This window comes from Aspergillus piperis, assembly GCF_003184755.1.
Source record: "Aspergillus piperis CBS 112811 unplaced genomic scaffold BO85scaffold_1, whole genome shotgun sequence".
Lineage (NCBI taxonomy): Eukaryota > Fungi > Ascomycota > Eurotiomycetes > Eurotiales > Aspergillaceae > Aspergillus > Aspergillus piperis.
The window spans coordinates 446,244-473,349 of NW_020291591.1; the positions used below are offsets into that span (position 1 = coordinate 446,244).

At 50.9% G+C, this 27,106-nt stretch overlaps 11 protein-coding genes across 11 annotated transcripts in view; 5 read left to right on the forward strand and 6 right to left on the reverse strand.

Moving 5' to 3' along the window:
- BO85DRAFT_444002 (HD domain-containing protein) overlaps positions 1 to 376 on the forward strand; it is a 1,317-nt gene extending 941 nt beyond the window's left edge. Inside the window, exon 3 of the mRNA XM_025658920.1 lies at positions 108 to 376. Coding sequence (XP_025520578.1) covers positions 108 to 203 — 96 coding nt within the window. The 3' untranslated portion in view covers positions 204 to 376. The remainder of the gene's footprint in view (positions 1 to 107) is intronic.
- BO85DRAFT_361047 (putative flavin dependent monooxygenase) lies at positions 356 to 2,373 on the reverse strand (the record flags this gene model as incomplete). Its single annotated transcript, XM_025655577.1, has 3 exons — positions 356 to 1,760; positions 1,817 to 1,987; positions 2,258 to 2,373. 3 exons carry the CDS (start codon positions 2,371 to 2,373, stop codon positions 356 to 358), a joined length of 1,692 nt encoding a protein of 563 aa, XP_025520579.1.
- BO85DRAFT_4845 (uncharacterized protein) lies at positions 2,169 to 3,065 on the forward strand. The gene has a single exon (XM_025663242.1). It carries the CDS (start codon positions 2,450 to 2,452, stop codon positions 2,939 to 2,941), a length of 492 nt encoding a protein of 163 aa, XP_025520580.1. The 5' UTR covers positions 2,169 to 2,449; the 3' UTR covers positions 2,942 to 3,065.
- A 3,836-nt stretch (positions 3,066 to 6,901) lies between these two features.
- On the reverse strand, positions 6,902 to 8,728 carry BO85DRAFT_409814 (NAD(+) diphosphatase). Its single transcript, XM_025657449.1, has 3 exons — positions 8,524 to 8,728; positions 8,021 to 8,467; positions 6,902 to 7,950 (listed from the first exon to the last, which is right to left on the reverse strand). The coding sequence occupies exons 1-3, from the start codon at positions 8,621 to 8,623 to the stop codon at positions 7,244 to 7,246; spliced, it is 1,254 nt and encodes a 417-aa protein (XP_025520581.1). The 5' UTR covers positions 8,624 to 8,728; the 3' UTR covers positions 6,902 to 7,243.
- Positions 8,729 to 8,989: 261 nt separating this feature from the next.
- On the forward strand, positions 8,990 to 12,039 carry BO85DRAFT_444006 (glutamine-dependent NAD(+) synthetase). Its single transcript, XM_025658921.1, is given in 13 exon segments — positions 8,990 to 9,058; positions 9,116 to 9,234; positions 9,284 to 9,434; positions 9,491 to 9,549; positions 9,608 to 9,797; positions 9,850 to 9,875; positions 9,924 to 10,015; positions 10,064 to 10,641; positions 10,694 to 11,028; positions 11,047 to 11,049; positions 11,158 to 11,201; positions 11,254 to 11,671; positions 11,791 to 12,039. 13 exon segments carry the CDS (start codon positions 9,030 to 9,032, stop codon positions 11,898 to 11,900), a joined length of 2,154 nt encoding a protein of 717 aa, XP_025520582.1. The 5' UTR covers positions 8,990 to 9,029; the 3' UTR covers positions 11,901 to 12,039.
- A 310-nt stretch (positions 12,040 to 12,349) lies between these two features.
- On the reverse strand, positions 12,350 to 13,741 carry BO85DRAFT_409819 (uncharacterized protein; the record flags this gene model as incomplete). The annotated part of the gene is made up of 1 exon (XM_025657450.1): positions 12,350 to 13,741. One exon carries the CDS (start codon positions 13,739 to 13,741, stop codon positions 12,350 to 12,352), a length of 1,392 nt encoding a protein of 463 aa, XP_025520583.1.
- A 279-nt stretch (positions 13,742 to 14,020) lies between these two features.
- BO85DRAFT_444009 (questin oxidase family protein) lies at positions 14,021 to 16,172 on the reverse strand. The gene is made up of 5 exons (XM_025658922.1): positions 15,598 to 16,172; positions 15,215 to 15,523; positions 14,770 to 15,129; positions 14,280 to 14,690; positions 14,021 to 14,214 (listed from the first exon to the last, which is right to left on the reverse strand). The coding sequence occupies exons 1-5, from the start codon at positions 15,812 to 15,814 to the stop codon at positions 14,120 to 14,122; spliced, it is 1,392 nt and encodes a 463-aa protein (XP_025520584.1). The 5' UTR covers positions 15,815 to 16,172; the 3' UTR covers positions 14,021 to 14,119.
- Positions 16,173 to 16,747: 575 nt separating this feature from the next.
- Positions 16,748 to 19,602, reverse strand: BO85DRAFT_473371 (TFIIH/NER complex ATPase/helicase subunit SSL2). Its single transcript, XM_025662618.1, has 2 exons — positions 19,217 to 19,602; positions 16,748 to 19,154 (listed from the first exon to the last, which is right to left on the reverse strand). The coding sequence occupies exons 1-2, from the start codon at positions 19,350 to 19,352 to the stop codon at positions 16,846 to 16,848; spliced, it is 2,445 nt and encodes an 814-aa protein (XP_025520585.1). The 5' UTR covers positions 19,353 to 19,602; the 3' UTR covers positions 16,748 to 16,845.
- Positions 19,603 to 19,788: 186 nt separating this feature from the next.
- BO85DRAFT_473372 (uncharacterized protein) lies at positions 19,789 to 20,620 on the forward strand. Its single transcript, XM_025662619.1, has 4 exons — positions 19,789 to 19,866; positions 19,937 to 19,950; positions 20,043 to 20,068; positions 20,131 to 20,620. Exons 1-4 carry the CDS (start codon positions 19,858 to 19,860, stop codon positions 20,472 to 20,474), a joined length of 393 nt encoding a protein of 130 aa, XP_025520586.1. The 5' UTR covers positions 19,789 to 19,857; the 3' UTR covers positions 20,475 to 20,620.
- Positions 20,621 to 21,205: 585 nt separating this feature from the next.
- Positions 21,206 to 21,734, reverse strand: BO85DRAFT_444012 (uncharacterized protein). The gene has a single exon (XM_025658923.1). The coding sequence runs from the start codon at positions 21,594 to 21,596 to the stop codon at positions 21,405 to 21,407; it is 192 nt and encodes a 63-aa protein (XP_025520587.1). The 5' UTR covers positions 21,597 to 21,734; the 3' UTR covers positions 21,206 to 21,404.
- A 1,818-nt stretch (positions 21,735 to 23,552) lies between these two features.
- On the forward strand, positions 23,553 to 26,033 carry BO85DRAFT_386175 (uncharacterized protein). Its single transcript, XM_025656623.1, has 3 exons — positions 23,553 to 24,527; positions 24,580 to 25,443; positions 25,500 to 26,033. The coding sequence occupies exons 1-3, from the start codon at positions 23,785 to 23,787 to the stop codon at positions 25,771 to 25,773; spliced, it is 1,881 nt and encodes a 626-aa protein (XP_025520588.1). The 5' UTR covers positions 23,553 to 23,784; the 3' UTR covers positions 25,774 to 26,033.
- Positions 26,034 to 27,106: the final 1,073 nt, after the last annotated feature.

The following is a 27,106-nucleotide window of genomic DNA, read 5'->3' on the forward strand; positions in this document are numbered from 1 at the left end:
TTTTATTTTATTTTATTTTATTTTATTTTATTTTATTTTATTTTATTTTATTTTTTGGAAGCTTGTGGTTATTCGTTTATGTGCGTATGTGCTAATGTGGATTGTAGACTGCTACTGGTAGACAGATGGCTAGGGATCGTACAGAGAGGTTGACCATTTTCAAGAAGTGGTGGGATGAGGAGACGATGATGGTGGGGGTTTAGCTGGTTGTTTGTTTCGCGGAGTGCTCTTGCATGATTAGATCATAGAGAGGATGGCATTTAGCTGCGATAGATCAGAGTTAGAGAAACTGTCTATTGATTGCTTTGACGTCTATTTATGCAGACTCGTATCTATCATATGATTGTATACTCTATCACAATCGAGCGTCTCGGGATCCCTCCTGCTCCTTCCACTTATCATAGTCGAAGCCAAGTTGCTCTAGGCTCTTGATAGAGCTTCGCTCCTCGCCCTTCTCTGCAAATACCCGCTTGATCTCAGACATTCTTTGCCGTATCCACCTTTGCCTCTCACCACAATAACTACACAGCTTCCCAGCACCGTTATTGTCAAGACCTTGCCGGGGTGGCGCCGTCGCCGCCCAGTCATGCAAGAAATTGTGGTAGTCCGCATCCTGCGGAAAAGGTAGCAAATGAAATGATGTCCCGTTGCCCTTCTTCGCAATGTTTGCTTCCTCCCAAGCTTTCATCTCCTCCTTTGATGGAAGGCTGAGCCTTCCCGACCAAACACGGGCGAACACCGCCGCCTGGTTCTCCGAAAGTGGGAGCGGAATTACCCTCTGTGGCAGTGCAGGTAAGACCAGAGATGTGTCGTAAATGTAAAACAGGTGTTGGTACACATTCAGAGTGCGGCGGCCATCGGTGATCAGAGGTGGGTTCAATGACGAGAGGAAAGGGAAGGAGTAGAGATAGCCAGTGCAGAAGACGATGGCATCAATGTCTTGCTCGATGTGACCATTTGCAAAGCGGACCGCTCTGTTGTGTGCATGAGGCGGTAAGAATTCCACTATTTCTGGAAGATAAATCTTTTCCGAAGCAGCAGATGCCAGAGGGGTCTCTGTTCGTTGAGATACCAGCAGTTTCCCCTTGGACACCTCGTTGATCTGATTGCCAATGTCTAATCCAGATGCCGAAGTTCCGACAACAATGACCTTCTTGTCTCGGAACGGCTCTGCCGAATCGAAGAGCCTCGAATGAGAGATCACATCTGGATATGCCGAATTCCAGGTTTGAATCCCAGGAATTTCAGGGGTATATGGGACATCAAAGTGGCCACTAGCGACCACTACAGCATCGTATGAGTGCGTTCTCTCAACCCCTTCACGGAGGTTCTTAGTTGTGAGAGACCAAGCATGGAGAGCACCTTCCGTCTTCCGCACATCTACCACCTGCGTCTCGAACTGTATGACATTTTTGATGTCTTCGGCATACTCATCCAGATATCTCTTTACGGCCGAGTGCTTCGGAAACACCTGTGAGTCGGGCTCAAAAGATTTGTCATGAAATCCCATCATCTCTTTGGGGATGTTAGTGTCCAGTGTCTTATACAGCGGGGACACAAAGACCGGCTCTCGAGGCCGGTCGTTGCCTCCTGTCGAGTACCATAATGGCTCTTCGAGCGGTTTGTTCGGATCCAGTTGTGGCACCGGAGTGGTCAGATTCTCCTTCAGGGTCCCTGGGCAGTAATTCCAGACTCCGCCTGCAGAGCTTCTTTTCTCGAAGACATCAACCCGCTCGAAGCATTTCTCGGCAAGAAGGTACCTGCGGTTCTCGTTAGTGACCTGAGATGAATGAAGACATTCAGGTGCTTTTCCTACTTGACCGCAGCAAGACCGGACGGTCCAGCTCCGATGACAGCTATACGACGTATTGGGGTTGAAAGTGTCATTACTGAGGGAAGCTCCGAGCAGACAGTGGGAGTTGGAGGATAGTATGTCTCGATCTTGAGTCCGAGGGGTTGTGTCGGAGGCGAGCCGATAAGCTCATCCCTAGTAATTGCTAGCAGATGATGATTGCATCACTCTCGTGATGGATGCCGTGCTCTTCGGCGTTTCCCTAACAGCTAACTATTTCGATCAAGAAAATTAGTAACTATCTATTCCATTTTCGACTTTAACTAGGATCTCTCCTCTTATATACACTTGTGCGATCGCAAATGAGCGGAGATGCCCAATGAGATAAAGGGCGTACCGACCATGACGTAGATTACCCGCTAAACATCGAACTCTGCGGAGAAAAGCACGGGTAATATTACGCACCGATACGGGGGGAATCTGGGCTCACCTCCGCATCTTTCCATCTTCAATTCTCCCGCGCGTCCTCTAATATCCGATCGGCCAACAACAACAACAGTGTTGCTTCGTGCAGACGCCATCCCGCCCGGAACATGCAAGGCCTATAATAAAGGACTGGAAATGCGGATATTACTTGTTCATTAAGCGCCTGCAGCGATGGACGCTCACGAACAGCAACCTCCGGTCTCCGAACCTCTACGGTCGACGACCCCGATCCCTATCGCGAAGCTCGCCCCGGAGCTCGAGAATCTTTCGGACAGCTCTATCCACGCCGTGGTGACCTTGTTATGGCCCTACTCATCATCAACCCGTTCTCTCAGTCTCTTGCTCGCGGAGCCGGACTTTCGCCTTCGCCGCACGAATGGACAGGTCAAGGTGGTCTTCCATGGGCTGGTCGCGGAAGAAGTAGCCAAGTCGCACGTCGGAATTGGCGATACTGTCTACATTAGGCTGGCGGGATCGAGATTTGTGGACAATGGGGTGTCTAATCAGACGCCAGGGAGATGCATCGCGTGGGACATCAATTATGATGATGGCGTTTCCATTGAGGTACTTTTTCGGACTCAGCAAGTAGTGATCAGTTACAGTCCAGTGCTTACCAGTGTTAGATCTGGCGTTCTTCTCAACTTCTCTCCACTGTGCAAGTAGACCGCCCATCATCTCCGCCGCCCACTATCGACAATGCGATTGAAGAGGCACCATCCACCCCTTCTCCCAACAGATACCCTCGCCCAGACGGAACGAGTCAGAACGCTGGTCTACAATCGTGGCAGTCACCGGCTTTTGTCGAGCGATCGCGCACATCTCTAAGCCACCTTTCGAGCTCCATATTTGACCCATTCGCAGAAGAAGATGGCTTCGTGCCGGGGAAAGGAAGGAAGCGACCAAGGTTTAGCATGCGCGGCAGTGATTGGCGTCTCGTCGATGAACCTGCGAGCCCCGAAGACATCGACATTCCGGGAGATTGGACGGCTATGTTTGACGACGAGGAATGGCTGAAAGCTGAGATTGGTGAGGATGATGCGGAGGATACCAAACAGTCCCCAGAGCCATCTGAAACTCGCGATGTTGAACCAGTATCCGAGGGGCCGCCCGATGGCGCGCAAGCTGAAGGTACCGCTCCTGAGTCAGAGCAAGTGACATCTGAGTCCACTACAGAGAAGAAGTTGAACGAATCAAGATCCGATGCGGAATTTCTTGTGCCCGGCATTGTGTCGAGGACCGAGGCTCCAAGCCCGCGAAGGCACGGCATACCCAACTTCGCTGGTCATCTGCCCATAGATACTCCGCGCCTTCATCCTATCCCCTCTCCCGGCCTTCCTGTTCCTTCACCCTTGGTTAGCACTTCAAACAGCCCTTTTGGGTATTTCGGAGCCGTGTCAACTACCGGCCAAACTCAGTCTACTCCACCGACAACTGTCAACCAGGATGCCGCCGATTTGGCACTTGAGGCTATATCGGATATGCCACCAGAGACTATTATCAGGAACTCTGATGAACATGTGACAACAATGGCTAACGAGGAAGCTACCACTTTGTCCGAACCAATTTCACAGATGCGCGAAGTGGGCTCTGGGTCTGAAGTTGGCCATGCTGTTTCCTTACACGGAATGGTCAATGCAGGAGCACAAGATTTAGAGGGCACGCATGCTCAAGATACTATGCCGTCTTTGTCTGTTCTTCAGACAGCCACTCCGCATACCGCCTTTACTTTCGGTATTGAAGGTGGAGATGCAGAAGGGCCAATGCCACACGAAGAAGAACGGGCCAAGGTGGAAGAGGACGAGGAACGGCTCGAAGCACTCGGGCAATTTGAAGCACGGGCGGATTCCAGCATGGCTGCGGAGGAGAAAGGAACTTACCACGGCGTGATAGAAACGACACAGCACGACTTAGAAGGCGAAGACCACGAATACGAGAGCGCTAGTCAAAGCTCAATCATCGAGGACGCTCGCTCGGAGGCCTCAAGCGAAGAATACGTTTCAGAAGAAGACGAGCAGCCCGACTCCAGGGCAAGACATGACATCGAACTTATTTCCGAGAGTGAAGCAGAATCACCGGAGAAATCCCATGATGCCGTCAGCAGAGAATATGGATATTATCCTGAAGATGACGAGGAAGAAGAACTCGACGAGGAGGAGGAGGAAATCTCTGATGAGGAGCCTGAATCTCAAGAGTTGGAGGATGAATATGATGAGGACGGATATGACGATCGTGTCGACTCTGAACTCGAGTCACAAGAAGATGAACTGGAGGCTGAGTCACCTCATCCCATCAAGAAGGCCGAACCAGAGGTTATTGTGCTCGATAGCGATAGCGACGAGGAGCCTTCGGCGAGCGTACCAAGGCAGCCCGCTGCAGCACCGACAGCCCAATATACTCGGGAACCCGACGTATCCCCATCTGCGGATGAAGCATCCAGCTCTGGGATGTCAGAGCCAGGCGAATACGAAGAATATGAGAGCGAAGAGGTTGATGACGCGGAGGGGGAGGACTATAGTGATGAAGACGGCGAAGAGGGTGGCGAATGGTTTGTGCGAGACAACCAAGAAGCCCAGGAGCAAGAGGTCGAGCCGGTAGAGGCCGACTTGATTCGCCAGAGCCGCGAAATCGATGGGAGTGAAGGATTACATTCCGAGGAAGTACGGGTAGCTCATAAACCAACAATGGAGCCGCACAGTGATGACGAGGCAGTCGGCGTGGAGCAAGTAAATCACGGGCACGAGAGCGAAGGAGATGTGGATATGGATGACGGTCAGCGGGACGCTGAAGATGCTGATGTCAAGGCCATGGAAGCCGAATCGGTCCAGGATGAAGAAATGCACGACCTACAAACCGATGATGATCAGAACAACGATGAACAATCCCGTGACGAAACAGTCGGCGACGAGAAGGCTCACTACGTGGATCCTCATGGAGAAGACGTAGAACAGGAACGTGTTGAGGAGCCAGCTGGTGCTAAAGAACCAGAGGTGGTGCACATAGAAGATGAGGCAACAGAAGAACCAGTTCATCTTGCAGAAGGTCATGAAGAATCCACAGAGGGTGCTGTCCTTAGGGCTCCATCCGATGGCGCCGAGCAAAGCATCGATATCGACGAACACCCTGGTTACCATGCAGAACATGAGGAATTAGGGATAACAGAAGTCATATCACACGAGGCACATCCCGGGGAGATCGCATATGCTCAAGACACCATCCATATCGCTCAACATGACGGGGCCGGTACTGAAACCGTTCTACAGTATCCTGAACCTCCGATCGATCCCGAGCTTTTCAGCGCGGGCACTTTTCTGACCGAAATTAGTAGTGAACAACATGGGGCACATACCTCCCACGAGCAGATACAGGATGGTGAGGACGCAGGCGTGCCAGAACAAGCCCAGCACATTGATCCTAGCCTGTCGCTAGATGGTGCTTCTCAAAGCTTGGGCCTGCCCGACTCGGCTGCCTATGTTCCCAAGATGCCAATTCTCCCGCAGAATCAGCTGGTGACTCCAGAGTCTTCTCAGATAAATGGAGCGGACATTCCTTCTGTCCCTGTCCTACCGGTGGATACAGCACTGCCAACCCCTGAGCCTACTCAGGAAAGGTCAGATTTCCAAATAGAAGACGAACCACAGCCCACCGTTGAGGTGGTTACAGAAACAACAGCGACGGTGGTGGCAGAAAACCTCCCGCAAGACGAAGACGCCCAGTCTGAAGCGGAATCGATCTCTACCGCACCCGAAGAAAAGGCAATATCAGATGACGACAAGGGAGCTCACACAACACATAGCGAAGACGAAGTCCTACTCGTCGGCCATGACCGCAAACGTCTTCTCAACCTCAACCGCAACTACCCGGGCCTGCGCAGCAAATACTCCTACTTCGCGCCCCTCGCCACCCTCATCGACCACTACAACGCGCTGACAGACACCATCTCAATCGTATCCGAGACTCGACCCCCAATCCGCTCAACAACAGGCAAGAAGGACTACATACTGACCTTCGGTGTGACCGACCCATCCCTCGCCGGCACAATCCTGTACGCCCAGATCTTCCGACCCTACAAAACCGCCCTCCCAACCTTAGAAGAAGGCGACGCCGTCCTCCTCCGAAACTTCAAAGTCAAAAGCTTCAAGCACTCCATCACCCTATCCAGCGTCGACAGCAGCGCCTGGGCCGTCTTCAACGGCCCCAACGAAGCCCAAATCGACGGCCCACCTGTCGAATACGGCGCGGAGGAGCAAACCTACGCCACGGACTTGCGCCAATGGTATCACGAAGACGGCATGGCCATGGTGGCTGACTACCAATTACAAGCCTCGATAGAGCAGGAAAGTCGCGAGGCCACCCCCTACAGTACCGGTGGATTCAGTGATTCGGGCAGCGTGAACAACGTTGATGGACGGGCGGACTCCTCGTTCTCGTCGAGTCGGGGCTCCGGCTCCGGCTCACGAAGGAGGAAATCCCATCGTCGAATTACGATCCATGAGTTGCGCGATGGGAGGAGATATGCCGAAGTTGGATCGCCGAGCAGTAAGGAGGATATACATGAGTTGAGGGATGGGACGGTGTATGCGAACTTCTAATTTCTACCTGCAGTTGTTTATAGGGCTTGGAGTTGTGTTTGCAGTGTAGTAGATCTAGATGATTGACGAGTGTATCTATGTATGGGTGTTTGGATTGATGTTTCGTGGCATATGTGTGGGAATGTTTCTAGCAATCATGGTAACTTTCACAAGCATATAGTTAGAGCAATTGTCTCTATTCATAACATCCTTGCATCTTACCCGCAGGATGCTTGCTCTACACGTCTATACTAGCATACCGTCCGTGTCTTCATAACCCATACAAAAGCGATAGCAATAAAGCAAAGAATATAAACACCAACCCACCAAGAACGCTATTCTCAGCCCACACCTCTACTCCACCCCCCAACTTCTAGGATCTGTCCTCTAACCCCCCTCACATCTTCGGCCCATTCTCCCCACCCAAAAACTCCAAATTGATCGCCGCCCGAATAAGCTGATTCGCAATAGCCGTAGCCGGGGGCAACCTCAACGCCCCCTCCTTATACTCTGGCCCCGGCCCAGACCCCAAAACACTCGTGCCGGTCCGCAGCGCCTCCTCAACCTCGGCAAACTCAAACCACCTCGCATCCTCGAGCTCAGGATCATGCTCGAGGTTAATCTTCTCATGCGCAGGATCACTCACCTGCGCAATAGCCCCGATCATCAAGTTCGCCGGGTACGGCCACGGCTGCGACGAGTGGATCACGACGCGCGACAACGTCACGCCGGCTTCTTCCCACACTTCGCGGCGGACGGCGTCCTCGACTGACTCGGCGGGCTCGATGAAGCCCGCTAGGGTGGAGTACCAGTTAGGCGGGAAGCGCTTCGAGCGGCCGAGCAGGATGCGTTTGGCGTCGGCGGAGACGACGGCCACGATGATGGTGGGGTCGGTGCGAGGGAAGGAGAGGTTCGATATCGTGGTACGAGTGTTGCAGGGGGGGCGGGTGGCGGGTTTGCCTTGCTCGATGAGGGCAGCATCGCTGGGTGGACAGGCGCGTTTGGTCCCGCTGTTTACGGAGATCGTGGGGTGGCCGCAGGTGCCGCAGAAGGTGTTGCGCGTGTTCCAGTCTATTAGGGCGCGGGCTTGTGCGTAGATGGCGGCTGTGCAGGGTTGGGAGCGTCTGTTAGTGATGGTTGTTGTTGTGTATGAGTGGTAGGGTTAGGTACGTACCTTCACTGGCGGGGAAGGACATGATGGTTCTGCCCTGGAGGAAGGTCAGACCCTTGGCTTCCATGTCGGCGATCACAGCTCTGGAGTTGGCTTGCTGTTCTTCGGAGTGGCGGGGGGTCACGTCCAATGCGAAGTAGGGCGTTCCGGTGTAGATCTTCCAGACGAGACCGTCCTGTTTTTGGGTTTCGTCGAGACCGAGGAAGATTGGGGATGCGGTGGTTTTGCGTGAGTCGTACTCCTTGATGATGTCCTCTTCGGACTTGTCGTAGATGGTCTCGGGGACCATCTTGCGGATCTCGTCGTATTTGGCGTAGTAGGGCTCCGCGGGGGATTTGGTCAGTGGCGCGAGGTCCTTCATAAGGACGAAGCGCGTGGAGGGGTGCTTGAGTGCGGCGGAGAGGAAGGCATGGTCACCGCGGAGGAATGACAGACGGTTCAATGGGGAGCCTGGACAATGGTAAATAGCTGGTCGTAAAGGGATTCAGGGGAGATTTAGGACATACTGGAGAAATAGTTCACAGTCTCCTTTCCGAACCGCCGGGCCAGCATGGAGTCGGCTTGTATATGCGGGGGGTTGGGGAGCTGGGAATCGTTGCTCATCATGCACTAAAGAATACGGCGATTGTGGAGAGAGTGGAGTGTAGGGAGAAGGATTAGAGGGTTAGGAATAGGATAGGAATGATTCCAATGCTGTATATTCACCCGGGGAAGTTCAGGAGAAAAAAAGCAAGGCGATGATGCAGAATTGGGCCTCCTCATGGCTCCGATAACCAGCGATTAATCAGCACCCCTCAGATACCGAGGCGGGTAATCTCGGTACCATCTGCGCAGGTACCGCTCACCCGGCAATTGCTCCGATACGGTATTACTGTAACGATTGAGGGGCACGAGGGGAGCTCCCCACACACGTGACATGCGTCATGGCGAGTCACGCTTTCTCCAACTGATTTGTGGATGGCTTCATTTGTTATCTTTCCCCACGGCATCAGCAGAGACGCAGTCGCTCACCATGGGTCATCTTGTCACTCTTGCAACATGGTGGGTGCTTAATTACAGGTATATCGTTGTATGTTTCCACTGACAATTTCCTCTCAGCTCCCTCAACCAGTGGGCCCTCGACTTCGAGGGTAACTGCGAGCGCATTATTGAAAGTATTCGGAAAGCCAAGGCAGCTGGCGCCACGCTACGAGTTGGTCCTGAGCTTGAGATTACTGGTATTTACGCTTAGTTGCATCGCTATGGGCAATTGCTGATATCGCGCAGGATATGGCTGTCTCGATGCTTTCCTCGAGGGTGATACATACCTCCACTCGTGGGAGATGTTTGCCCGCATCATCGATCACCCCGACTGCCAGGATATCGTTGTTGATGTCGGCATGCCCGTTCGCCATAGGGACTGCAAGTGGAACTGCCGGCAAGTCATGAGTACGGTACCGCTACTTCTTCTGCTCGAACTAAGCAATCTTCTAGCGTGATCTTCTACAACCGCAAGATCATCCTCATTCGTCCTAAGATGTGGCTTGCCAATGGTGCGTATTTCTTTATGGCTGTGACTGGATCAATGGCTGATGTTTGCTTCTTCTAAAGATGGCAATTACAGGGAAATGAGACACTTCACGCCCTGGCAGCGGCCGCGCGAAGTCGAGGACTACTACTTGGAGCAGATTGTCGGAAAGATCACGGGACAATACAAGGTGCCTTTTGGTGATGCACTCATCAGTACTAGAGATACGTGCTTGGGTCTTGAAACTTGCGAGGAGCTCTTCACTCCTAACGGGTAAGACCTATACAGTCCTTCGGTTAAGGGGAGACGGCTAATACGTGCACAGCCCTCATATCCCGTATGGCCTTGCTGGTATGTCTGTCAATTTCACCTAACTGCAATTTGTCTAATTTATCGAAGGTGTCGAAATCTTCTCCAACTCTTCCGGAAGTCACCACGAATTAAGGAAGCTCGATACCCGTATCAACCTTATCACACAGGCCACAAAATTGGTAAGGCTGCCAAACACACACGAGATGTCAATTCTAACTCTTCTCTAGAGTGGTGGCATCTATCTCTATGCAAACCAACAAGGCTGTGATGGTGATCGTCTGTACTATGATGGTTGCGCAATGATCGTGGTCAATGGCAACATTGTGGCCCAGGGTTCACAGTTTTCCCTGAACGATGTTGAGGTCGTTACGGCTACTGTTGATATTGAAGAGGTCCGGACCTACCGTTCTAGTGCGAGTCGAGGAATGCAGGCCAGCATGCAATCGCCTTATGTCCGCCTCGACCTGGACACGAGATTGTCCCGTCGGGACGAGGATGCCGATCCCGGCTATGCTCCCTCTGAAACTCTCGAACCCCGCTACCATGTCCCAGAGGAAGAGATCGCTCTTGGTCCGGCTTGCTGGCTGTGGGACTATCTGCGCCGGAGCGGTGCTGCCGGATACTTTATCCCGCTTAGTGGCGGTATTGACAGTTGCGCTACTTCTATCATTGTTCACTCGATGTGCAGAGAAGTCGTCAAAGCTGTCCAAGAAGGAAACGAGCAGGTCATCAAGGATGTCCGCAGGCTTTGCGCCGAGCCAGCAGACTCCACCTGGCTTCCCACTACGAGCCAGGAGGTTTGCAAGTAAGTCCCACTGCTAGATGCCGAACTATCATGTCCTAACCTACTCCACCAGCCGCATCTTCCACACGAGCTACATGGGCACCCAGAACTCCAGCAAGGAAACAAGGGACCGGGCCAAGGTGCTTGCCGCGGAGATCGGTGCTTACCACACCGACTTCAACTTTGATACCGTCATCACTGCTATGATGAACGTGTTTACTATCGTCACAAACTTTCAGCCTAAGTTCAAGGTCCACGGCGGTACCCGAGCAGAGAACCAAGCGTTGCAGAACATCCAAGCCAGATTGCGGATGGTACTTTCATATCTGTTCGCATCGCTGCTACCGACGGTCCGTCAGCGCCCTGGCGGTGGAGGGCTGCTTGTTCTGGGCTCGTCCAATGTTGATGGTACGTTTGCAACCCCATAATTCGTCTGAATCGAGATTCTAACAAAGCGCAGAATGGTGTGTTTCTGCCCCAAGCCCAATATAACACAATAATAACCCCCTTAAACCGAACAAGAAACTAACGTAAACAGTCTCCGCGGCTACCTGACCAAATACGACGCCAGCAGTGCCGATGTACGTCCACATCCCTCTACAAGAAAGTGCTAAACACCACTAACAATCACAGCTCAACCCCATCGGCTCCATAAGTAAAGTCGACCTAAAGAAATTCATCGCCTGGGCCCGCGACTCCTTCGACCTTCCCATCCTCGACGATTTCCTCACTGCGACTCCCACCGCCGAACTCGAGCCCATCACCGCCACCTACGTGCAATCCGACGAAGCCGACATGGGAGTCACATACGCCGAGCTCTCAGTCTTCGGATACCTCCGTAAAGTGGCCAAGCTTGGACCCTGGTCCATGTACGAGCGCCTACTCCACATGTGGGGGAACGAGTACAGCCCTCGCGAGATCTACGAAAAGACGCGCCACTTCTTCTACAACTATTCGATTAATCGCCATAAGATGACGGTGTTGACGCCTAGTTATCATGCTGAACAGTATTCGCCGGAGGATAATAGGCATGATTTGAGGCAGTTCTTGTGTATGTTTCCTTTCTCTACCCTTTTGTTTTCTTCCCTTTTGTGTTTTTTGCTGCTTGCACGTGGGATGTGGTATTGGTGTGGGATAATGGCTAATATAGACATTGATATGGTGGTATAGATCCCTCCTTCTCGTGGGCGTACAAGAAGATGGAAGACAGTGTGCAGTACTGGGAATCGAAGGGGTGGACTACGGGCAAGGCGCAGAAGAAGAGCGTAAAGGCCGACTAGAGTGTCGTCGGTTTAGTATCCTATAGTATATCCATTTGGGGAAGATGAAGACATGTAGAGGGGGCGGTTAGCTGTGATAGATGGTTAACGTGAATACGCAGTAATACACATGTCACAAGCACATCCTAGCAAATATTTTTGCTGTAGAGTAATGCAACGAGTAACCTAGAAATATGGGAGAAACTCATTGAAGAGAAAAGAAAAGATCGAACTTGAATTGTAGATTGGTATCAGCATCAGTGAGATATAGACAGAAAGGAAATCGTAAAGACAGAATATGTGTGAGGTAAGGAAACAATGCTTTTGGAAAGCAACGCCAGCAGTGATAATCAGCGCTAATTGGCAACAACGTTAAGTAGATCCTTAAGATCAGATCATATAGGTATAGTATGAGAAAAATAGGAAAAGCAAAGAATGAAACGACAGCAAATCAACGACTGAAATGCTGTCTAATCTCTCCAAAACCAGCCGGTTTCCTTCCGATTGGCGGATGAAGAGTCTCCTGTACTGTTCTGTCCATGAGGGGGGTTCAGAACTTCCGTCGTCTCGTTGCTCTCTTCACGACCATCAGAGAATCGCTTTGTCCAGACGGTCTTCTTCTGAGTGGATCCATCTGGGAGTCGGACACGCTCGGTTCTCGTCATGGTTGAGATCACGGTTGGTTGTTCTGTGGTTGTAGTTGGTTCCGTCACTGGGGTTGGCTGCTGCTGCTGCTGCTGGTTCTCAGAGATTGGGTTGTCATTCTGCTTGCCAGACACAGGCTCCATCCATTTGTCGGCCTCGCGAGGTCTCCGTCTATCCTCCAGCAGCAAGCGCAGTATAGGGCTCTCGAACATATCGGCAAAGGCCTTGCTTTCACGGGCAGCAGCGTCCTCGAAGAAGCGATCGAACATGTCCAGTTCCGTCAAAGTTTCGGTCTCGTTGTCGTCTGCGGTTATCTTTCGAGATACTTCATTGCCGTCGCCGCGGTCCGAGGTGTAGTTGTGGAAAACAAGCATCGGATTTGAACGGCCATCTCTTCCGCTTTCGAAAAATTTCCACTGGTCGCCCAAACTACCCCGTTTCGCCAGACCGTACAACCAATCTCTCGGGGTCTCCCTCTTCGCCAGCGCAGTGGTGTCCTGGTCGAGCATCGGTTTGCCATTTTCCAACCGGACAAGATCCTCGAAAGCTTCGCGCCAGTGTGTCTCCGTAGCGGGATTGTTGTTCTCATTCTCCGACGACAGGCTCAACGAGGACATGAGCGACGAAAAGACACCCCTGTCGTGGTGGGAGTGGTACTGGTTCTGGCGTTCCAGGTGCAAGGGGGAGTAAGGGCTGAAGATGAGGTAGGAGAAGGGCCAACCGAAGGAATTGCTAGCGAAGTCCGAGAACAGGGAGCGGTGGAAGGGGTGGAAGAAGTGGGAGGAGAAAGGGCTGTCGAACAAGGAGGCCCGGTCGAAGAAAAAGTCGAAGATGCTGTCTCGGTCGCTTCTGCGCCATCTGGGATGGTTATCTGCGTACCATTGATCCTCCCAGTCAGTCCAAGAATGCGCGGGATAGCGGTTGTGGCGCTGGTTGTGGTGGTCGGTATTGTCCGCTGTACCTGGCGCATGGTTGTCCCCCTTCGCGTCGCCGCCGCCGTCTCTCCTGCGGAAAGCTTCCTCGTCGAAGATGGCCCAGTGGTCGCGAGAGGGCCGCGAGGACATGGAGGGGATGCCCATCACCGACTGGAGCACGGACGAGACTTGTTCGTCGGCGAAACGGCGGACAGCGTCCAACGCGGTCTCGTCATCGGGCCATCGGCGGGAATCGGAGGGAGCGGAATTTCGGTCCTGGTTAGAGGTGTCGTCACTGGGCATAGTGAGGGTGCAGATGCGGATGCAAATGCGGGAGTGGGTAGATAGAGACTGAGTTATCCGTGAGAAATGGGGTAGAATAAGTAGAGGAATGGAACAAGGGAGATGGAGGAAGAAAACGAAGAAAGATGGGCGAAGGATTGAAGAAGAAAGAGCTTCTCGCGATTCCAATCAATTAATTGTTGGGGATATCGCCCCACTCGTGCTTCCCAATCACCACGTGATCCATTACCATCTGATCTGGTGCTTTCTAGTATTTACTCTCTCTCCCCGGACACACACTTCATGAAGTTGATGGAATTTATTATCACGGACATACTATTATACTACAACCACACAGCCAGTCCGTACTACAATCTGGATACACTTATAGTTCGTGTCTTACAGCCGAGATCGACGTTCCTCCAAGTTCTTCCACGCCTCATCAAAACCCGCTCCGCGGACCCACTGGGGATCCTGGCCAGTCGAATCCATCACTATCAGGAAATTTAATGCATTAGCACTCTTCCACTTCCATTAGAAGGATCCAGGCTGAACATACCCATGTTCGCAATCTTCAGCCACATATCTCCCTTAATCTTCAGCCCTAGCTCCTCGGCCCGGTCTTCAAAAGGCCGACATGCCCTCTCACCATTCTTCAAGGCTCGCACCAACTTGGGCAGATGTCCATCATCACTTGACTGGCCGTTGCAATAAGAATAGATCTCCTCCCAGCTCTTCGCTGCCGGATACCTCGTAATCTCATCTAGATGCAGATCTGCCGCTCCGTACGCAACATAGAGCAACAGATCCAGGCGCCCCGTCCACTCTAGAATTCGTGCTTTAGTCACGTCATCCAGATACGGCAACCGGATAATCTTGGACAGGAAGATAGTGGAGTTGACGCCATGGATGTAGAAGAAATCGAACTTGATCTGCTTATCAGGGCGCTGTGCAGCACTGGCGAAGTATGCTACATCCACATCAATTAGTCACTGCCAGATACACGCATAGACATATAAGGGGGGAAGGGGGGGAAGGTATAAACTCACCAACAGTATTGATAATCTCTGCTGTCTTCTCCTCAATCTGATCCACAGAAACCGTAAACTCCGCCGCATACTTAATCATCTCATCGGGAGCCCGCTTCAGCACCCCATTCCTCATCCGCTGGCCATCATCATACTGCGCAGACCGCGCCAGCTTCTCATCAGCCCGAATCTCCTCCAGAATCTGCAGCATGGACTTCTTCCCATGCTTGGCCATACCCCCGGCTGCCTTTTCCACGGGCCAGAAGAACAACGGACCGTACCAGTCCTCATGAACAGCCGTCTGCGCCAGCCCTTCAGCTACAATAGCAGGCTGGTTGAACTCGAGACCGAACCCGAAATGAATGAATGGATGGATCAAGCCTTTGATACCAGTTAGCCACCACTCCCCCTTAATACCAATCAAACCGATAGAAAAAGGAAGAAATAAAGGAGCAAGGAAGAATACCTCCAAACAACCTCCCCAACATCAACTCAGCCACCTCACCCCCCGAATCCGAGAAAAGATACTCCCCCAACACCCTCTCCTCACCCTTCTCCTTCATCTGACGTTGAAAAAACTCCAGATAATTACTATAATGCTTCTCCTGTCCCAGGTACTTCAAGAACCCTTCAGCCTTTCCCATCTGACTCACCACATCCTCATCCACGGGCATCTTGGGCCGCTGATAGCTGCTATTTTTGTCATATGCGGCGCGAATTTGTTCCGGAGTTGCACCGAGGGCATATAGACTTAGGATGTGGTGGGGGATGTGGTCTATACCATACCATTAGCCATGATATATTTTTTTCAAGAATAAGAAGCGAATGAATGAGGGGAGAGGAACATACTATGAAACCCACTCTGATTAAAGAACACATGATGGGATCGCATATCCTCCTGAAGAACCTCACTCGCCACGCGCGCTGACTCCTCGCTCAGATTATGAGAGACGATCCCATGATCATGTTCAGGCGAGAGATGGATATTCGTAGACGTTGCCATGGGGGCATCACCCTGAAGTGACCGTTGTAGAGAGGTGGCGGTAGTAGTAGTTGATAGATTCATTCTGGGCAGTAAGTATCCGTCCCTATAATATGAAGACGACCTAAATCGCAATCCAGAAGCACTGGTAAAAGCAGACTTTCTGAGCGCCCGACTCAAAAAAGATGATGAAGAAAGGCAGTAGCGTAGAGTCATCCGTAGTACTCTACCCCAGTTTCAATCAGTACGGGGGGGATGTTGTGTGTGTCAGGTAAGCTTAAATATTCCCTGAACCAAAGTTCCAGTGCGGTCTGATCTAGTCAGCAATCCCAGCCAAGTGGTCAGTTCTCACTACCGTAGTAGGGTATCTCGTATTCATCGTCACTTGCTACTACTCAGTTAAGTAAGGTAAGGTAGGATTTGATTTCTTGGTTCGGATTTGTCGGAGTCGCGAGAACCGAGAGAGAGAGAGAGAGAATGGGTTATGTGGATCGACGTCATGCTGATATGGACCGGGCCCTAACCTGGTGGGTATCATTCCGTACAAAGTACGGTTACTATTCTTCTTCTTCGCTAGTTGTCTTTAGATTGAGGGGTAAAGGCTAATCAGATTCATTTTGATTGGGTATCTAGCTAGCTGATCCCACAGGGTTGAAACCAAGGAATGGTGGCTGGGGATTGGGGAAGTGTATCCGAGGTTGATTAAGTTCTGCAGAATACTAGTAGTAGTATAAGTGGTAAGTGAGTAGTAACTGGTGATTGGTGAGTGGCGGGTGTGGTTAGTGGTTAGGATCTGGGGTAGCTGCATTAGTAACATGATGGGGTCAAGCTCGGGCTCGGCCTCTGGCTCGGTGTTTGGCGCTGTTGCTTACTCTATATTGCATTTGGGATTGGGTCTGGACTTCAGCTATTAATAAACTATCCAGTTGACGCTGGGGTGTACCTTGATGGATTAGGAGATGATGGTGGTTCTACGGCTTCATGTTCTAGAGACTGTTTAAGAATGCACATTAAGTTCCGTTCGTATGTGAGATTACTTTTCACTAATGCATGTCCAATCTAACTGGGTATGTCGTATATAGTATGTAGTGTCGGTCTGGGTATTAACTTCACAACTACCGCATGAAATCCTCCAACTCCTTCTTCCGCTTCAGTCGCTCCCGCTCCAGCTTCCGGAACAGCGGGTGATGGCCCACCTTATCCTTCAGCTGCTTGTTCCGGCTCTTGTTGTACTCAATATACGCCATGTCTTCACCGCCGGCCAGGCCGCTGAGCGTCGCCGCACTGCGCTTGACTGCTCCCTTTCGCTGGCCGCCCGAACGTCCTGAGAAGAGATCGTCCGTGACGTGCTCTACCTCAGCAGAGGTCTCGTTCTGTAACATCACCTCCTGCAGCAGCTCACGCCGTTCGCTTGGTGTGGCGTACGCCAGACCCTCCAGGTTTTCTATGCCTTGCAGGTGAGTAATGACCTTGAATGCGTAGCCCTGGTCGACCAGGAAAGCCTGTCGCTTGGAAGAGTAGAACATTTCATCTGTGTCTTTCGACACGAGCGAGTAGAAAAAGGCGTTGAATCCCTCGTCGTTACGACGCTTGGCTCGCAGAATACGACCAAGTCGTTGGGCTTCCTGACGACGGGAACCGTAGTGAGACGAAATCTGGATCAGACAAGTGGCTTCCGGCAGATCGAGCGATGTGTCTCCGATCTTGGAGAGGAAGATGGTGTTGACTTGTTCATTGTGCTGGAAGTTCTCCAAAATGCGCATGCGCTCGTTCTGCGGAGTACCACCGTAGATATAGGCCTTGTTCAATTTGAGTGCATATCGTTGAAGAGCATAGACGTTGTCGGAAAAGACAATGACCTTGTCGCCTCGCTTCTCATGGTAGTCGATCAGGAACTGGCAGGCTTGGAATTTCCGCGGGTTCATGATGTACAGAAGAGCAGCCTTTCGTGACTTCTCTCTCATGTATTCAGAGTAAAATTCAGTCGTCATCGGACACCACACCTCGGCGCACTGAACCTTGGCAATGTGCCCTTGCTCGGCCAGTTCCATCCAGTTGGCTTCGTACAATTTCGGACCAATCAAGAAGTTCAGATCCTTGATCTTGTCATCCTCTCGCAACAGCGTTGCAGTCAATCCCAATTTACTCTGACACGCAATTGCCGACGTGACCTTTCGGAACATCGACGCAGGCACGACGTGCACCTCGTCAAGAATCATCAGACCCCACTCTCGTGACTGGATCCAATCCATCATCTTCTGCGCATCATGCGACCGAGCACGCGTCTGGGACACCATGGAGTAAGTGGATACGATGATACCAGTCGATCGACGGAACTTCTCCTTGTTGTCTGATGTGAACACGGCAATGTCACCGGGGTCAATATTGGACCAGCGCAAGAACTCGTTACGCCATTGCACGACCGACATCGAACTGGTACACAAGACAATTGTTCCCTTTTTGATTGTGCAGCCCGCCGTGATACCCACCAGCGTCTTTCCTGCACCACAAGGCAAGACAATGATTCCACTCTTCGCACGTCCGTTACCGAACATCTTACTCAAACTCTTTTCTTGGTAGCTTCGAATTCTTGCGGCTGGCTTCAAGTCGATATCCAAAGTGGGATTAATCTCATCATTTCGAAAATCATACTCCTCCAGCGCTGGACAGCCCATGGCCTGACAGCGCGCCTTGACGGGTTCGACTGCCTCGTTGGGGATTTCGAAACTGTGCACTTGAACTTCCTCCTCATCGTCATCATCGTCGCGAATCGCCAGCAGGATATCGTCCTCTTTACGAGCTTCGCCTGCGCCGTCTTCCGCCGGCTTCTGCTCCGAGGCCTGCCTAACACCCGCTGCATCCTTTGTACCCGGAATCACCAAGCCGCCCATTTTCGGGGCCGCCTGCTGAATAATGCCCTCCGTGCCTTTCAATCTCTGAGACCCAATAACCTCATCCTGCAGCAGCATCTGCAACATCGCCGGATCGGTACTCTCCACGAAGAAGCGGTTATGTTTCAGCACGACCTTGATCTTTCCGTATGATTTCGTGAAGTCGAGAATGAACGACTTGATGGTATCCGGAAGCGGCGTTTTCGACAATCGATCCAGAAAGTTGATGATATCCTGGGGCAGCAAGCCCACCGAGACAGCCGCATACAAACTATTTCCCGTCAATCGATATTCGTGCAAATGGGTCGGACGCGACAGCGGTTCGGCGATAGTAGTCAAGAAGTCCTGCGCCTGGGGTGCAAGCGGCGAGAAACTCTCCAAAGTAATAGTTCCTTTGAGAGGATCGATCCAGAGCGGGCGGTTCGCATGATCGGGTTTCAACGACAGCGAGGAAAAGTCCTTGTAACCGAAATCGGGGTCCTGTCTCTGTACGGCGGCGCTTTTGGATTCGAGAGAGAACTTCTCCAAGACACCTTGTAAGCAAAAGATGTCAGCATCCAGACCCTATATGCAGGAAACCCCACTTCTACGCTACCTTTCAAGTTATCATCCTTGACTTCTTCCTCGTAGTCTGAGTATTCATCACTACTACCAACATCCGGCACAGGTGTGGGCCGTTTCGATGCTCTACTTGACCGACCGCTATCCGTAGCTTTGCGTTTGATGGGCATTATGTATGTATGTAACCTCTTCCCGGTTCGACCAGAGTCGAAGGGGATCGTCTAATATGGTGAAGAGGATGCGATGCGGGACGGTGAGAGAATGATGTACGCGGGTGCTCTGAAAGGCTACCGGCGCCTGGACGAGCGTGAGAGGAATACGGCAGCTCGATAGCTCCAGGTGTCGTGAACCGAATCGACCAGCTGAAGCAGTGAGGCACAGAAGCTGGTGAAAGCGCGACGAAGATAAACTGAGAGCAAGAAAAAGGCAGGGGAGATGATCAAGAACGAGAAGCATGAGATGAGGCTCGGGAATGACAAATGCACGCCTGAGGCAACAAGGCGAGTGGCGATTCGACAATGCAGCACTGTGATTGGCTGAGTGTCTCCCACTAAAGGGAACCGGCCGGTTTGACGTAGTCTAGTCCTTAGGTAAAGTCCGGAGCTTCTTGCGAGTCCGCGGCTCCGAGTCCACCTCTGTTGAGACAAACCCGTCGAGGCCAGAATAACATTCACAATGAACACGGTATGTTCCAGTTCCTTTATAGCTTTGTCTATAATGTCTCGCTAACAATTGCTTCTTCACTATCTAACAGATTCGATCTACATGGTGAGCGAATCCTACAACGAACACTTGCCTGCTAGGTGTCCACACCACCTGGAATACACACAATACTAACGGAAACTCACCCAACCCAACAGGATAGGCTGGGGCACCCTTTGCGTCGGTAAGAAGCAGTCTATGAACACAAATCAATGTATCCATATCACTAATATTGAAATACAACAGCTGGCGGCGGAGCCTACTACTTTGCTAAGAAATCCATCAACGCCGACCGTCAGACCCGATTCGAAGCGGAAGTGAAGCGCAAGGCGCAGCTGGCTGCGATGGAAGCCGAGCACCGACGCCAGAACGCCCCAAACAATGTCCCGACTCCTAGTCCGACCGAAGATCCGAGCCTGAAGCGCGCCCAGTTAGTGCGTGCCGATGATGTGGGCTCGCCGAGTGCTGAAGCTAGCCATGACCCCGCACCGACTCGTCACGAACCGGAGACTGAAGCTGAGCGGGTGCTGGAGAAGAGTAAATATGAGGCTACGCAGCCTTTCCGGCCTCCGAAGGGAAACCGCTTGTAGGGCTGGTGGGTAGTTAGTTTGCACATATAGTATATGAGATGGAGGCGGCGATGGTAAAACAAGGGGGAGAAGAAGAAAAGGCTATGTTGTGGCATTTTCATGTATCATAGTTTGGTGTTTGGAGCTGCAGGAACTAGGTATAGTATGACCTGCTTAAATGACTTGATCGGCGGGGTTATCCCTGCTAATGTAGGGGCATAGCTACAGTAAGTTGATCCGTAGGTCGGGATGAACACTTGTCTATACAGCAGTGCTTTAAGGAGTAGATGTTGATTTCAGTAATGCTTCGATTGAGATTAAGTAGCCATAAGGTATTGTTCTATAGATGAAGTAGCCACGATCAACCCGGAATGAAAGCCGTGGAGCATCCACCAATCCCACCAAAAGAGAGACGCCCACATTGATGGGTGTAACCGGGCTGGCACCTGTCCAGATCCCTTCCCCAATCATGAGACTTTCTTCAACGGGTAAGGATGCAACTATGCATGTGATAATCCCAACATAGCTAGGAAAAAAGCAAAGCAAGGAACGCCATCGAAACTCCCGCCCGCCTTAAGCAGAGGTATGATATGCATCTCTGCGAAAAAAAGAAAAGCCCCGAGTCATGTCGCGTGAGTCCTTCATACGGAATGTATGTATGTAAGCAATCGCCCAGCTCCCTTACGCCTTGACCGATCAGCAAATGTTGATCCCGAAAGAAATGATTCAGAGCGAAAAGTGAAAAATCGCGCGATATCGAGAAGTTTCCAACGCCCTGAGTGGGTGGTGGTCGTTCGGAAATGAGCCCCGCTAGTAGTGTGGGAGTTATATCCGATCGGATATAGAGGCTACCTCCGCTTAGCGCGCGTGGAAGCATAGAGGTGGGTGCGGCCTATCATGGATTATTAATATCAGGTGTTTGATTATGAATGTTTCGGAGGAGAGAAGATCTTACTTGTTGTGATTGGGGTATCCATTGTTCTTCTCGCGAGAACTCTCAAGAGCTGGAGGTACGAAGGGAAGCACCACGGCTGTGAATAGACAAGAGCTGGTGATGAAGCGGGAAATGCGAGTGTCTGGCCGAGGACGGCGGACGGAAAAGTGGCGGATGGTTGGACGGGCGAGTTGCATGGAGATAGACATGGTGAACAGTGTTTCAGTTGAGGGAACTGGCGTTATGAATATTGCCAGGAAAAGTATTCGATCAGGAGAGTGGGTTGTCCAGTAAAGTAATAAGTAGATCGGAGGAAGCGGCGCCTTTTTCAAGGGGGAAGAAAGTTCAACAGGTAAGCGTTCTTCAGGTCAATGCAGGGACCGAGAGGCAAAGGTTAATACTAATGATAAAAAGGTTGCACAACTGCTGTGCGGCAATACGGACCTACTTATAATAATTATGGTATACGACTCTATCAAGGCTTGTTAGAGGCAAATGGAGGATCAGCCTACACCTCAGCCGAACGGACCGTGTTACCCTGTGGGGGGGTGGTTGTCTTGCGGGGGTTCAAAAAGGCCCACAGGCCCATGATGATGCTAGGCTAGTCCCTCAACTAATGCTGATTGATGATGACACTGACTTTTTGGGCCTTGAGAACCTTGAGGGATAAACGAAAAGCGCGCGGAAAAACGGTCCCGAATCATGTAGCCATCAGCTGGAGATCGGATAGCATGCCAGGCAGTTGTCGATTCTAGTGTCCATGTAGACTAGTCGATGTTCATACACATCACTCCATACCTGTCTCCTGCATTCCTACCACAATGGAGGATGCATGGACCACATGAGTTATGTGGGCACCCACTGATGTACCGTCGCATTGACCGAAAGGGCCTTGATGATCCAGTCTCAACTCTCAACACTGTTGAACTGACTCACAGGAGTGAAGGTGAGAACTCACGCCATCGAGGGGCAGCTGATCGCGATTTCCGGCCGAAGGAAACAGCGGGGCTCAATGACGGACCGGCCAGGCACGCGGGCGGCGATCGCGGTAGTTGGTTAGTACTGTAGACTAGTTGTTGCTCAGGCGCGGTTGGGCATGGCGCGCCAGGCTGCAACTCCCCCAAATACTGTGGTCCCGGCCCGCTGGAGTTTAAGGTCTGGTCACTCGCTTGTCTGATGGCGGGACTTGAGTATCCGGCCTGGCGGTGTGTGGTTTTTGACGTATGAGTGAAGAAGGGACTGGTTGAGTGACTGCGGTTGGTCCATGACAATAGATATCACTATTGGTGTGTACGTACACATGGAGCACAAGCCTAAGGTGATCAGGGGCAGCTAGATAGGTGTCCATCTACCTAGACCATTCCATTGTTACAACGTAGGAGGGGAGATTAAAGGGGAGAGAAACACGAAGCAATCCTGCATCGATCATGCCACTTCCCCCCACGGCGCCTGAGGCCGCCAATCATAACTGACGTCACCGATATGTCCCCGCGAATCATGACTCAGCTATTAGTCAAGCTTGGCTCCCTCCCATTCATAACATTGAATAGCCATGGGTACTCCATCGAACTCTGAAGATAGTACTTCAAAATATTGTGTGGTATTGTAGAAGCTCTGACATGCGGGAAGACGTGTCTATCAACTGTCTGAACAACAACAGATTGGTATTCCTTGTCCCTCGAATAATCACGTTAGTACTGGCATCTTTCATTCTGGTAGATATAAATAGTAATAAGCTTCATGGAAATACTATCCAACACTTGGCTCCACATGTGTGCTGCTCTTAAGTACTCCCCATGCCAGTTGCAGTACTAATCGGGGAGTAGAGCTCTTTTACTCTCCGGTTCCCTCGCCATATCACGCTGCAGCTACTACTAAACTAGTATACTAGTATATGCATGTCCAAATCAGTGGTGGAAGATATAATCCGGGGGTAACGATCTGAGGGGCTCGGGCCTTGATGCTTCTCCATCCACATGTGGATGCCAATATTGCTGAACATATGGAGTGCTCCTAGTAATATAGTTTAGGACAGACACTTTGCGTTCCCTCAGCCGTAATGCTCACTGAGTTGTTACTGAATACTGGTATTATCATGTGACACCAATCTTGATTATCGATGGTTTCTCGGCCATGAACTTCGCACATCTTTGCAGAACCATCCACTCCAACAAATCTGATAGAGAATATTGATTCGAAAATGGGTGAACGATGAGATAAATGTTTTGATTTGCTGACATAGTGCACCCCTTCAGCAGGGGTTTGACAGGTTTTTCTTTTACCATTCACTGTCACCCTCACCGCCTGTGCCATGGCAACAGCTACTAGTTATGGTCTACATAGTAGACTACTACATGTACCTATATGGCATAGGTGACTTGGAAGTTGACTCTCACTATGGAAGGTGGCCCATCAATCACTGATGCCATTGAGAAAGATGATTGCATGAGCTCTCAGAATAAGTACCGATCTGACTATAGCGATGAAAGCGACAGTGAGGTTGGTGTGACTTGGTCTCCCGGTGACGGAGTCTGTCCGTCAACAGCAGAGTTCCATCATTGCTGTCAGTCCAAGTTCGATGAATGGAGCCATGCGACCTCAATGCCTTTGAATCATACACTCTCTTTCTCATTCTACTTAGATGCCTTCTTGAGCCTTCTCAAACATGTCCCCCCGTTTCTATCCGGCCTCCCAGAAGATGTCCATATTACAGGGAGACGGAGAACATTTCTCATGCTTAGATCCTCTCTACAGATACACTCAACAGACAATATAGACTGCGCCCAACCTTACAAGCTGATTGATTATCTTCAATGCCTCGGACCTCCAAAGCCTGCCGTCTACAAGCTGAAGGCTGAGACGCAATTACAGCCCGTACTTCCCATACACACCAAGGCCTTTCGCTCTGGGTATTTCACAAATATCGTCTTAGCTTGGTCCTACATCGTCTCCTGCCGCTGGTCAGAAATTTTCCAACGAGCAGGTTGGAACAGCCAGATGCTCCATGAAAATGGTATGCAGATTGAGGATTCTTTCTGGTATCTTGTCACGCAAGGCTGCTGGCGAGCACTAGTGAAGAAAGACACAGCAAAATTCTGTTCTCCATGGATATTGACGAGTGAGGGGGCTAAGAAAGACTGGTAAATATGCTTCAGCTGATAATGATTGTTATGGACTAACTGGCGTATGAAGCAATTGGGTGCCAGTCACACCGGATTCGTCGCTGGCCTTTGATATTCTTGTGGATTTTTGCATATCGGAAGGCTTGGAAATGGAGTTAATCACAGGCCTTGCGTCTGTTTTATTATTGACCTCACGGAACACACCTTCGCCTATCCTCGCTCCTGCTGTAGCAGCCCCGACTGCTTCTGCTGCCTCCCCACCAAGGGCAAAACACGCGGTATTCTATGAGCTTTACCAGTCAACTGATAAATTTCTCACTTTGAGCTCCACGCAAGACGCCTTGGACTCGTTAATATGCAGTGCCTTTTTTGACCCATCTATTCCCTGTAATTTCATGGGAGCTGCATCTTTGGGTGTGAGGAAAGCCCTCTCAACGGCGGACAAGATGGATAACCAACAGCTCCTTAGAGCCATCACATATACGAACCCGTCTCTATGTCACTTCTGGGGCGCAGCTATTCGTGGAGGTCAAGTAGACTCCTTTCTAAACATGAGTCTGTATACTCTACCGCCTATATGTCTAGTGACCGCCTTTTGGACAGACACCACTCAATCCTTTCTCCAAAGGAGGTATTGCTCAAGTGAAATAGAGAAGAAGGTCGTCACTCGGGCAAACGAGTTTCAAACTTCATTTTACTGCCGGTCGGGCACATCTGTGCCATGGTCACCCGCACCCCCCTTCGGCAAGACAACCGTCGAGAATATCAGTCTTGAGATCCGGCAACACCTTGGACATATGCACAGACCTATCTCATGGTCCACATACTGGGTTTTAAACTCTGGCAAGAGGCTCCCCGCGACTAAACAACGCCATATTCATCAGTCCCAGGTTCAGAGGATCTATCATCCTTCCTCCACAGAGCATCCTAATGAGTAAGCCAGAGAGTGTTCCGGGAACATTTTTATGACTCTATATACTGACCGTTAAGCGTACCCTACATCGAACAAAATGCTGCTGATGAACAGTCAGCGGTTGCAACATCTCGTCTGTTCAATTGGCATAGAAGCTACGATGATGGCATTTGGCTTGATGATGGAACGGGCGACATTGAAACGATTCGTCGACTCCAGCAACATCAATGGATTATCGATCCATTTGCTGGAAGTGAGCTTGATGATCTAGTTGAAGAACCTAAGGATCGCGAGCTCAGCTTTGAGAGTATCTTGCGGTGGATGGATGAAGCTGAGAACCATCGACACTAGTACCCGTAAGTTGCTTCAATGCTGATTTCTCACACGATGTTTCTAGAATCTTGCTAGAGAGAAATGATGGTGCATTAGAGTTTCGTGTATATTCAAGATCCAGCGCGAATATAGGTTCCAAATTCCGTGTTACAAAACACCACAAGTGGCCTGTGAGGCTGAAGGAGCTGGGATCAGTCTCCACGCCGGTGTGAACGAGCACGTGCTACTTATGATTACAATCCTTCGCCAATTACAATACAACATGGTATAACAAGCCCAAGGTCGTGCTATTGTTGGAAATGACCTTACTGCATGAGGCGCAAAACCATTCCCACTCCGTAAATCTCCAGAGGGGTAGATGTCCACCCCCGGCCCCAATCAGGAATAACACATTGGATGCGCTAAACACCAGGGAGATCATGCCCCGCTGGGACTTCGTAGAATTTAGTATTCTATATAGCGTGGGGCAAGTTCTGGTACCAGAGTCTTTCTACCGCAAGTGACAAAGCCTTGCCAGGGGCTTGTGGCTCAGAGACCTAACTAAATAGTGACTAGTGTCCCTTAGCCGTCTGCTGAATGACAGAAGCACCCTTAGGAGCAGACTAGCGACACTTCATTCAGACAGGGGCGATACACTATCAAGCTCTATATCACAGCGTTTTATTAACACGTTGAAAGGAACGATGGAGGATCATAAAAGAAGTAGGTGCTGGGCGCAAAAGGGTTCTCACACATCCTTTACTATTCTTGATGCGATCCTCGATGTTCAGAATATGCTAACCTTGCGGAGAAGGATTCTAAACGATTTCCCGAATCGCATCTTACAGTGGGTCTGGCGAGACCGGCGTGGCGGAGCACCTGATAACCTCACTCTTGCACCGAGTACGTGCAGCGAATGTTAATCCTAGGGCAGTGTAATAGTCTCAGGCACCACAAGTGGAGAGAGACCCTATTCTCACCGGCTGCTAGCTATGCCATGATTTAGCTACTCGGTACGACCTCCGATCTAGGCGTTGCGGCTGAATTTGCTCGAGTATCTTTCATCTACCCCAGCTTTTGGCCCCATGTGCTCAAACACTGGTTCCCCTTGGCTCTTCCAGCCCCCAGGAGATGAGCTCTGCTTCGGTTCCATGCATTGAACTAGGCATAGTGCAATGCTCATCCTTATTTGCAACACTGCCTGGTAATGAGTGCTAAACCTCAATCAGCAGGTGACTACGCCTACTGCTTTTGCATGCTCATGAGCGGATGCAAGATCAACAAAGGTTCCAATGAGCTGATGCTTGCTGAATCTTTACATCACCTATGCTCAATTAAGGCTTTTTCCTGTGAAACCATGACACTACCAAGG